Below are 12,404 nucleotides of genomic sequence, written 5' to 3'. Positions count from 1 at the left end.
CAAAAACATGTCAAGTTATGATGAGAGTTCAGTGCAACTTCAGATTTCACACAGACCATTAGGTCATATCTGTGAATGAAGTTCAGACAAATCCCATATACACTGTTCTCATAAATATCTGTTCTCATAAATAACGTGCAAAATCAAGAGAGAAAGAGGACAACTTTACAATACTACACTTTATAAAGTCTCCTATTATGTAAAGGACTGGCAGAGTGCCTTAGGGGAGTGTATGACTGTGGTTGGAGACTAACATGCATTGACAGTGAGACTGACTGCACTGGCAGAGATAATGGGCTGGAAACCAGCCCGAGAGCCACTGTGAGTGGGTAAAGATTTCAAGGAACTGAAATGATGGTTTATTCTATACAAAATTCAGTCCAAGTGACTTGGTAGTGTATTAACAAGGTTATAACAACTTTGATACCCATTCTTACAACTACTTCATATTCATCTCACCACAATTATCCCAATGAGACATAGATTTGAGATGCAGTCAACCAGTAAAATGAGAAGGGGATGCATCATGTAACGCCTACACATAGACATAAAGACATGAGGGAGACATAATCAAACTGACAAGCACCCCCTCGAACCCACACACTTTGCACAGAGTAAATTGACACAGCATTTGGAGACTCCAGTGCACGAGTCTGTGGAGGAGAGCGCGCACTGACCGGATTACAGGAGACAGTTAGAAGGTAGCAGAGGACAACAAAGGATTAAAAAACAAAAGGGAAAAAAAACAATAAAGATATGCAAAAATGTGTGATTAATGTTAATGGAATAAGAGAGTGGAAACAGAACAGGATAGAACTATTGCCGAAAGGCAAGGCGTACAACAGAGACTCCTGGGGTTACACATCCTTCCTTCCAAAGAGTGCGTGGACTTTTCAGAATTGAGGTTATAATTCAGAAGTGGATCTAAACAACAAGCAAGCTGCACAACAAAATAACTTGTTGTTTTTAAGGTAAGCCTGGCCTATTTATCAATTATCCTAAATCATAACCTAAAATGCGTAAAGGTCCCCAGTGTCCAATACACATTAGAATGTCAAGACATTTGTGGTGGGAAACAGGATTAACAGTCTTCACCAAGTGAAAATGTATTACTATTCATTTTCAGTGTTTGAAATGTATTTTCAAAAAGGTAATCTACAAATAATGAAGGCTTGTTCTGAAACCAGTGAGAATCAAATGCCTATATCATGGTTACTGGAACAGCTGTCCTGTCTCACCTGGGTATGCTACTATTGATAAGATGAGTAACCTTGGTTTTACTTAAGATTCTTAAAAAATAACCGGGTTAATAATTATCAAAGAAACATTTAAACTGGTCAGAGCAATATTTTAATTTATAATAGTGAACTTGGTTATTTGGATATCTCCTACTAAGTATTTGACAATAATATTTGCTCAAGCCATTTGCATGAGACACTTATACACTACCATTCCCCATTAAAGTTAGTCCTTCCATCAGCCTAGAGCTCAATGAGGCACTGCGTCAGCCAGTCCATAATCATACACGTCAAGGAAACTGATGTGTAGGGATGGAGCAAACAGGTGCTTTATTATACAGGTCAATCGTATTTCATCTCTAGGGCATCCAGGCATCGGTCATGGTCATCTGCTGTTACCACAGTAAGACCTGCTCCTCTGTAGGTTCGTTTAGTCTGTGTTTGAGGTAATCACAATGTTTTGTTCACAAACTGAGAGTGAATTAACCCAGGGTTTACAGACCCATACACAATAATGGATGACATTCAAATGTCAAAGTTACAGTAAACGTGTACAGAGAAAAATGTCGATAAAGGATGGATCTGTAGAGTCGCCTACAGCACACCAGAGCAATAAACAGGAGACAGGGACAGGGAGGGATATATAAATAAACACAGGGAGCAGAAGCTCATGAAAATTAGAGGAAAGTTGATGTTGTAATGAAACGGATAATCCTACAGTTAACTCTGTGTGGCCAGGCGATCCTTACTGGTAAAACCCAGTTCTGATTCTGCATCTGTGTTCTAAAAACTGGGATTTAGCAACGATGAAACAAGTTATTATCTTTTTCCAAGTACAAAGCCAACACCACCTTACGTTTCCCATATAATTAGAATTTCAGCATATTTCTAAAACATTTACATTACATTACATTTAAGTCATTTAGCAGACGCTCTTATCCAGAGCGACTTACAAAAACAACATTTATACAGGTTAAAATAATAGCACAATAGAAGTAGTAATAAAATGAACAAAGCAGAGAATTCACCCCATTTAGCTGCAAAAAGAATGACTTTGATCTACTTTTCCCTTCATTATGTAACACTTTCCTTGTTCAAACACACAGCCCTCATTTGAAGCAATGCATGCGATGGTTGAGCTGACTGGGGTTGATCAATCACTACTTAGTACGGGGCTGTTGTTGACTGACCCTAATTAGGGTACTCTACCCTAGCTGTAAACAGACAGAGAAGGTTCCAGATCGTTCAACATGATTGACATGCAGGGAGACAGGAATAGATCTGTTACAAATAAAGGGTGATGGGAATTCCTAGACTGTCAGATGTCATTTGGTCATGTTTCTTTGACACAGTGGCTCATGGAAGATTTTTTAAATTTTTAATTTGTTCCACTTGTTGAGTTGTAAAAATGATATCAGTAAACCTTCTTAGTGAAATCTCTGAGAGCCCAGACTGGATTGATCAACTGAATTTCTGGCTTGTTCGTGGAACTGACAAGATTAAAATAGTTTATTATGATCATAATCTAATTTGACCAGACAAAGTTTTGCATCTGAATGGATTCAGGAAATGTACCAAAGCCAGAGAAAATAAAGGTCAACATAGACAAACTCATTCCCACTACTGCCAACATTAAGTACTGTTGTAACAGGCTCTTATTAGCCACTTCATGTTTGATAATTCAGTTATACAATCCCAAACCCTGCGTCTGGTATTAGAATAGCATGTTTTATTTTCACTTAGGATGGGGTTATGGGCTTTAACTGTAGCGTTTGAGAAAACAAGGAACTTGTGGTTGAGTCCACCTTAATTCTTCTCTTTTTTTATTAGTGTCCTTGTAGGCCTACATCCCATTGGATTCTCATCAACAAATACAAACATTTTTCATAATGACAACAAGAAACACATTGCAACCGAACCCTACCCATTTGGAACAGCCATCGATAGGTTCATACGCATACTGTTCCTTTTTATACATCTCAGAGAGGACTGCTTGGGCCCACCTTGTGTATTATCTTCCTATGTGTTTGAGATATGTCTTGATGTGCAGTAAGGACCCACATGCCAAATGGTATGTAATCCTGCTCCAGTGATTAACCTGGGACAAGTATGACGTGGTTTAGGAGATGTCCTGTTGGCGTCGTCATCATTCCACAACACTGTCCGCCACCAGCACCGTCTCCCTCCTTTTCTTCTCTCTCCGTGAGGGATTAGGGTGTGGGGAATCTGAACCAGGTCACTCTATTTAGATCTGCCTTTCATATCACTTCTTTGAGACTAGAGATTAGGAGACTATTCATCTGCAATTTAAGAGATTATGGGTTAAGAATGGCCTTGCCAGACAAGTACACGTAAAGATACAGTAAAGGAAGCCTCTCCTCCCCAGCCAACACACACACACACACACACACACACGCACGCACGCACACACGCACGCACGCACACACGCACGCACGCACGCACGCACGCACGCACGCACGCACACACACACACACACACACACACACACACACACACACACACACACACACACACCTCCTGCTCAAGGGGGATTAAGTATCTGTATCTGTGTTGTGTAACAAAGATTCTTCTTCAGATGTTCTCTTCCCAAAGTGAACTCTTTCTATGCACTCAACATCTCCCTACACTGTGATGATGAGGGACTGTTAGATGTCATTTTGTTAAACCTCTGTGAATCAGTTTAAGATGTGTTCTGTTTACTCTTGAATCTTCCTCTCTCCGTGACTCATCCTGAAGAGCTCTTACTAGCCCCCTCCACCATGTCTCTAGTGGCTTTACCGTTCCGCTCCATCCCCCTCGCTTCACCACACAGTCACCTTCCAAATTCCACCATAAAGGCTTCCTATAAAGGCTCGCTGTTAGTCACCTGCAGCACTGCATCTGTACCTGTCTCATTTCGACTCCTGTAACCAAAACGTAATCATCATCATGATTACTCCGGCATTGACGGATAGGATCTTCAGTGTAATCATGTCCTCAGGTGATGTTGTCCTCCTGAACCAGGAGTACCTGTGGGGGAAGACACAACATAAGACTACTGGGAAGTGTGAAAAACATTGTTAACAATCCTAACAATGTCACTGTATTGTACATTCAGTCATAGAGAGAGAAAAATATATTTATGTCAAAGTTCTTGCAGAAATTTCCATTGGCAACCATGTTTGGCTTTGTGGACTGTCACATACATCCTGGCATCTGGCGGTTGATCTGTCAGGAAAACCGGCCCTGTCGTGCAGAGGTCTCAAATGATGTAGTTTCACAATGACACAAAACCTTTGCATGTTTTCACAAAATAAAGCTACAACTGCTACCTTGATCTCGGATTTCTAAGTGTTTTGTATCGTAGGTATTATGATGCAAGGATTATGAGAGGGATTTCTTTGACATAGATACGTAATGGCAGAAACAACCCTGAGCCGTTTTCTAATATTGCGTGATGTTAGGAAATTTGGAGATCATGGTGGAACCAAGTTGTTTAGTTTCGTTGAAGTCTTTATTTAGCGCCGAAATGAAGTAATGGCAGGTGTATTTTCAGTTGTGACATTGGCCTCTATAAAGAGACAAATAACACAATCAACCACAGAGATGTATTACCTCAGGACTGAACTCTTACTTGAAGATATACAGTACCAGTCAAACGTTTGGACACACCTACTCATTCAAGGGTTTTTCTTTATTTTTACTATTTTCTACATTGTAGAATAATAATGAAGACATAAAAACTATGAAATAACACATATGGAATCATGTAGTAACCATAAAAAGTGTTAAACAAATCAAAATATATTTTATATTTGAGATTCTTCAAAGTAGCCACACTTTGCCTTGATGACGACTTTGCACACTCTTGGCATTCTCTCAACCAGCTTCATGAGGTAGTCACCTTAAATGCATTTCAATTAACAGGTGGGCCTTGTTAAAAGTACATTTGTGGAATTTCTTTGAGCCAATCAGTTGTGTTGTGTCAAGGTAGGGGTGGTATACAGAAGATAGCCCTATTTGGTAAAAGACCAAGTCCATATTATGGAAGAACAGCTCAAATAAGCAAAGAGAAATGACAATCCATCATTACTTTAAGACATGGTCAGTCAATATGGATAATTTCAAGAACTTTGAAAGTTTATTCAAGTGCAGTCGCAAAAAACATCAAGCGCTATGATGAAACTGGCTCTCATGAGGACCGCCACAGGAAAGGAAGACCCATAGTAACCTTTGCCGCAGAGGATATGTTCATTAGAGTTACCAGCCTCAGAAATTGTAGCCCAAATATATGCTTCACAGAGTTCAAGTAACAGACACATCTGAACATCAACTGTTCAGAGGAGACTGTGTGAATCAGGCCTTCATGGTCAAATTCCTGCAAAGAAACCACTACTAAAGGACACCAATAATAAGAAGAGACTTGCTTGGGCCAAGAAACATGAGCAATGACATTAAACTGGGGGAAATCTGTCCTTGGTCTGATGAGTCCAAATTTGAGATTATTGGTTCCAACTGCTGTGTCGTTGTGAGACGCAGAGTAGGTGGACGGATTATCTCTGCATGTATGGTTCCCACCGTGAAGCATGGAGGAGGATGTGTAATGGTGTGGCGGTGCATTGCTGGTGACACTGTTAGTGATTTACTTAGAATTCATGGCACACTTAACCAGCATGGCTACCACAGCATTCTGCAGCGATATGCCATTCCATCTGGTTTGCGCTTAGTGGGACTATCATTTGTTTTTCAACAGGACATTAACCCAACACATCTCCAGGCTGTGTAAGGGCTATTTGACCAAGAAGGAGAGTGATGGAGTGCTGGCCTCCACAATCACCCGACCTCAACCCAATTGAGATGGTTTGGTATGGTTTGGTATGAGTTGGAACGAGTGAAGGAAAAGCAATCAACATGTGCTCAGCATATATGGGAACTCCTTCAAGACTGTTGGAAAAGCATTCCAGGTGAAGCTGGTTAAGAGAATGCCACGAGTGTGCAAAGGCAAATGGTGGCTACTTTGAAGAATCTAAAATGTAAAATATATTTTGATTTATTTAACACTTTTTTGCTTCCAACATGATTCCATATGTGTTATTTCATTGTTTTGATGTCTTCTCTATTATTCTACAATGTAGAAAGTGGTAAAAATGAAGAAAAACCCTTGAATGAGTAGGTGTGTCCAAACTTTTGACTAGTACTGATTGTTTGTAACCCAAAAACCGGGTCACATCAAATCATAGTTCTCTCAATAAAATATACTCACAGTAAATCACTTATGAATGTTGAGGGATAGTTATCAAAATCTGATGATATGGTGATGCACAGGTACAGATGTAGGATCTTAATTGGATCATTATTGTTTTGGCTGAGAATTTTCCTGAGAAGCAGGAAATATAGATGAGCTTTGTGATTTCATACATTCACTGAAAACCTGCAGTTATATTAACAGTATTTCACTTTTCATGTAGTCTCATTTTGACCAGCTAATAGCCTAACCACCGATCAAGCAACATTATGGACTAAATGTTTGAATAATTTTGCTGCAGGACTATTAAGATCCTACACCTGTACTGTGTAGGAATCTTGGCAAAATGTAAAATCTTTCTCCCTGTAGTGGTCTTCACCGGGGGATGCCGTCCATGCACACATTGACAGTTGCCATGCCGATACCAAATCTTTCGCAGTAGACTACTTGCCAGGGTGGAGTCCAGCCTCCCACCCCACTTATAGACCTACTGACCACCTGATGATCACTGGTGCCATGGGAACAGCACGGGCCAACAGGTGAGGACGCCATGAATGGAAGCTGTCATACCTGTGTCATACCCAGCGGTGTAAAGTACTTAAGTAAAAATTAAAGTACTACTTAAGTAATTTTGGGGATATTACTATTTATATTTTTACTTATATTTTTACATTTACTTCACTACATTCCTAATGAAAATAATGTACTTTTTACTCTATGCATTTTCCCTGACACCCAAAAGTACTCGTAACATTTTGAATGCTTAGCAGGACAGGAATTCAGACACTTATCAAGAGAACATCACTGGTCATCCCTACTGCCTCTGATCTGGCAGACTCACTAAACAGAGAACATCACTGGTCATCCTACTGCCTCTGATCTGGCAGACTCACTAAACAGAGAACATCACTGGTCATCCTACTGCCTCTGATCTGGCAGACTCACTAAACAGAGAACATCACTGGTCATCCCTACTGCCTCTGATCTGGCAGACTCACTAAACAGAGAACATCACTGGTCATCCCTACTGCCTCTGATCTGGCAGACTCACTAAACAGAGAACATCACTGGTCATCCCTACTGCCTCTGATCTGGCAGACTCACTAAACAGAGAACATCACTGGTCATCCATACTGCCTCTGATCTGGCAGACTCACTAAACAGAGAACATCACTGGTCATCCATACTGCCTCTGATCTGGCAGACTCACTAAACAGAGAACATCACTGGTCATCCCTACTGCCTCTGGTCTGGTGGACTCACTAAACAGAGAACATCACGGATCATCCTACTGCCTCTGATCTGGCAGACTCACTAAACAGAGAACATCACTGGTCATCCTACTGCCTCTGATCTGGCGGACTCACTAAACAGAGAACATCACTGGTCATCCATACTGCCTCTGATCTGGCAGACTCACTAAACAGAGAACATCACTGGTCATCCCTACTGCCTCTGGTCTGGTGGACTCACTAAACAGAGAACATCTTTGGTCATCCTACTGCCTCTGATCTGGCAGACTCACTAAACACACATGCTTTAATTGTAAATGATGTCCTAGCGTTGGTGTGTGCCCCTGGCTATGCGTAAATAAATAAAAACAAGAAAATGGTGCTGTCTGGTTTGCTTAATATAAGGAATTTGAAATGATTTCTACTTTTACTTTTTATATATTTTAGCAACTACATTTACTTTTGATAGCTAAGTATATTTAAAAACTTTTAGACTTTTTCTCAAGTAGTATTTTACTGGGTGACTTTCACTTTTACTTGAGTAATTTTCTATTATGGTATCATTACTTTTACTCAAGTATGACAATTGGGTACTTTTTCCATCACTGGTTATACCTTATGTCCCCAAAGCCTGCAATGCTTCTCCTTATTTGTGTTATTACAGGGAAATGGACAACCTTAGCTCGCCAATGTACAGTTGAAGTCGGAAGTTTACATACACTTAGGTTGGAATCATTAAAACTAGTTTTTCAACCACTCCACAAATTTCTTGTTAACAAACTATAGTTTGGAAAGTCAGTTAGGACATCTACTTTGTGCATGACACAAGTAATTTTTCCAACAATTGTTTACAGACAGATTATTTCACTTATAATTCACTGTATCACAATTCCAGTGGGTCAGAGGTTTACATACAATAAGTTGACTGTGCCTTTAAACAGCTTGGAAAATTCCAGAAAATTATGTCATGGCTTTAGACGCTTCTGATAGGCTAATTGACATAATTTGAGTCAACTGGAGGTGTACCTGTGGATGTATTTCAAGTGGGAAGCTTGTGGAAGGCTACCCGAAACGTTTGACCCAAGTTAAACAATTTAAAGGCAATGCTACCAGGTACTAATTGAGTGTATGTAAAGTTCTGACCCACTGGGAATGCGATGAAAGAAATAAAAGCTGAAATAAATCATTCTCTCTACTATTATTCTGACAATTCACATTCTTAAAATAAAGTGGTGATCCTAACTGACCTAAAACAGAGAATTTCTACTGAGATTAAATGTCAGGAATTGTGAAAAACTGAGTTTAAATGTTTTTGGCTAATGTGTATGTAAACTTCCGACTTCAAATGTACATAACTTGAATATCAAATGAATGGAACCAAAATAGTGCAAACATTAAAAATTAAATAATGATATGGTTGAATATAGTTTCCTGATCAATGGAGCACTATAAATTGGTCAATATAATGTCTGTATGTCCCATTCAACATAGGCTGTCAAGAGACTTGGCTCATGTATAATCCCTAAACCCATGATGACCGCAATCCCTCTCACATAGCTAAACACAACTCACCTTCCCAGGTTATCCTCTACAAAGGAGAGAGACAGGTCAGTCTGATCAATATTAAGAGGTTACCAGAGGTAGGTCAAATGGTCTTGAGAAAAGTGAGAAAGCATACTTTCATGCTACCTTTGTATTCAAGAAGGATACCCTTATAGGACTGTAATACATTTCTCATTCACAGCATATCCTTTCTAAGCGCGGTCTTAATGCATAAGAGAATGTGAGTCATACATTATGTCTCTCACACTGTGCAGAGTTGGCAAGCTATGCATAGTCACTGTGTCCTGTAGGGCACACTGGTAAGACCAGATAGCCCAATGAGATTACGGACACTGTATTATAACCTCAACTCTTCCTGTTCTACACCCTCTCTCAAACCACTCTCACATCTCTTGCATCACTCTGGTCAATTTTCTTATTTATCCATACTTTCCCCTTTTGTTAACCCAACAGGTACAGCTTCGTAGCACCAGATGAGGAGGGCCTGAAAATCTCCACACTTGGGCTCCACAACGGCCACAGCTCGCCAAATAGCCGGTTCCTCTCCCCTAGTGGCACATCCAGAGGAGATAGGATATCAGGAGCCATAGGTCATAGGATGAACAATTACAACGGAAAGATCTCTACTACAGGAACGAGCCAACTAAGAAGTCGCTTCGTCAAGAAAAATGGGCATTGCAACGTGGTATTCTCTAACATGGAGGAGAAATCCCAACGTTACCTGGCCGACATCTTTACCACCTGCGTGGACATTCGCTGGAGATACTTACTACTCCTCTTCTGCTCGACCTTCCTGTCCTCCTGGATGTTTTTTGGAATAATCTTCTATTCAGTTTCCAGAGCCCATGGGGATTTTGATGAGCACCCTGGAATGAGTTCCTCTTCAGGGTTGGAAGGGAATGGGCTTGGGGTTGGTGAAGTTGAAGGGGTGCAGAAAAAGTGGCAGCCATGCCTCCTTCATGTGGAGGGCTTCGTCGGAGCCTTCCTATTTTCCGTCGAGACCCAGACCACCATTGGTTATGGGTGGCGCTGTGTCACTGAGGAGTGCCCTGTGGCAGTGATCACAGTCGTGGTCCAGTCCATAGTGGGCTGCATCATTGACTCCTTCATGCTTGGCACAATCATGGTCAAAATGGCACGCCCTAAGAAGAGGAACCAGACCCTGCTGTTCTCGAAAAACGCTGTGATTTCCCTGCGCGATGGCAAGCTGTGCCTCATGTGGCGGGTGGGTAACCTGCGCAAGAGCCACATCGTGGAGGCCCATGTGCGGGCACAGCTCATTCGACCCTACGTCACGGCAGAGGGAGAGTTCATCCCTCTAGAGCAGAGGGATCTCAACGTAGGCTACGACGAAGGCATAGACAGACTCTTCCTGGTTTCTCCTCTGGTTATCGTCCATGAGATCGACGAGGACAGCCCCCTGTATACTGTGAGCCGAGCTGATCTGGAGTCTGATGACTTTGAGATCGTAGTGATCTTGGAGGGCATGGTGGAGGCCACCGCCATGACCACCCAGGCCCGCAGCTCCTATCTGGCCAAGGAGATCCTATGGGGGCATAGGTTTGAGCCTGTGATCTTTGAGGACCGAACCAAGTATCAGGTGGACTATGCTCGCTTCCACAAGACCTACGAGGTGCCCTCCACACCCCACTGCAGCGCCAAGGAGCTCAGTGAGACGGCCAGCCGGCCTGCCTCATCTGCCTCCTCCCACTCAGTATTCCCAACCAGCCCCAGAATCACCCAGCACCTCGTAACCCCCCACTCCCCCAGCGCCTTCTGCTATGAGAATGAGGTAGCACTGAGCTGTGGAGAGGACGAGGATGAACTGGATAGGCAAATGGGAAAAGACAGGGAGGAGGAAAGGAGGAATTCAGTTTCTGTAGACTTTCATCATTTGTTTCAGGACACAGCCACAATGACATCCGGGAGCAACGTGCTGTGCGTTTTGGACATGGACAATCAGATGGATTTTGACATTCTACAGACTACCATTACTCGTGATCCACTGACATATAAAAGTGAGTCAGGAATCTGAGGCAAAGGGATGGCACCCTCAGACCCTACCCAACCCCTCCATTCATATAGTTGAAGTTGGAAGTTTACATACACTTAGAGTCATTAAAACTCGTTTTTCAACCACTCCACAAATTTCTTGCTAACAAACTATAGTTTTGGCAAGTAGGTTAGGACATCTACATTGTGCATGACACAAGTCATTTTTCCAACAATTGTTTACAGACAGACTATTTCACTTATAATTCACTGTATCACAATTCCAGTGGGTCAGAAGTTAACATACATTAAGTTGACTGTGCCTTTAAACAGATCGAAAAATTCCAGAAAATGATATCATGGCTTTAGAAACTTCTGATAGGCTAATTGACATAATTTCAGTCAATTGGAGGTGTACCTGTGGATGTATTTCCAGGCCTACCTTCAAACTCAGTGCCTCTTTGCTTGACATCATGGGAAAATCAAAAGAAATCAGCCAAGACCTCAGAAAAATAAATTGTAGACCTCCAAAAGTCTGGTTCATCCTTGGGAGCAATTTCCAAATGCCTGAAGGTACCACGTTCATCTGTACAAACAATAGTACGCAAGTATAAACACCATGAGACCACCAAGCCGTTATACCGCTCAGGAAGGAAACGCGTTCTGTCTCCTAGAAATGAACGTACTTTGGTGCGAAAAGTGCAAATCAATCCCAGATCAACAGCAAAGGACCTTGTGAAGATGCTGGAGGAAACCGGTACAAAAGTATCTATATCCACAGTAAAACGAGTCCTATATCGACATAACCTGAAAGGCTGCTCAGCAAGGAAGAAGCCACTGCTCCAAAACTGCCATAAAAAAGCCAGACTACAGTTTGCAACTATACATGGGGACAAAGATTGTACTTTTTGGAGAGATGTCCTCTGGTCTGATGAAACAAACATAGAACTGTTTGGCTATAATGACCATCATTATGTTAGGAGGAAAAAGGGGGAGGCTTGCAAGCCGAAGAACACCATCCCAACTGTGAAGCACGGGGGTAGCAGCATCATGTTGTGGGGGTGCTTTGCTGCAGGAGGGACTGGTGCACTTCACAAAATAGATGGCATCATGAGGACGAAAAATTAGGGGGAT

The 12,404-nt window shown here is 41.7% G+C and overlaps 1 protein-coding gene across 2 annotated transcripts; it reads left to right on the top strand.

Annotated features, from left to right (window-relative positions):
• Positions 1 to 69: 69 nt before the first annotated feature.
• LOC106601219 (inward rectifier potassium channel 4-like) lies at positions 70 to 11,492 on the top strand. 2 transcript variants are annotated; one of them, XM_014193247.2, is made up of 3 exons: positions 70 to 971; positions 6,853 to 7,022; positions 9,732 to 11,492. In XM_014193247.2, the coding sequence occupies exons 2-3, from the start codon at positions 6,985 to 6,987 to the stop codon at positions 11,311 to 11,313; spliced, it is 1,620 nt and encodes a 539-aa protein (XP_014048722.1). In that variant the 5' UTR covers positions 70 to 971; positions 6,853 to 6,984; the 3' UTR covers positions 11,314 to 11,492. The 2 variants fall into 2 exon arrangements, with proteins under 2 accessions (XP_014048722.1, XP_014048724.1); XM_014193249.2 differs by lacking the exon at positions 6,853 to 7,022 and having other exon boundaries at positions 73 to 971; positions 9,732 to 11,490.
• The last annotated feature ends 912 nt before the right edge of the window (positions 11,493 to 12,404 follow it).

Source organism: Salmo salar, chromosome ssa03 (genome assembly GCF_905237065.1).
Source record: "Salmo salar chromosome ssa03, Ssal_v3.1, whole genome shotgun sequence".
Taxonomy (NCBI): Eukaryota; Metazoa; Chordata; class Actinopteri; order Salmoniformes; family Salmonidae; genus Salmo; species Salmo salar.
This window is presented reverse-complemented; position numbering and strand designations above follow the sequence as displayed.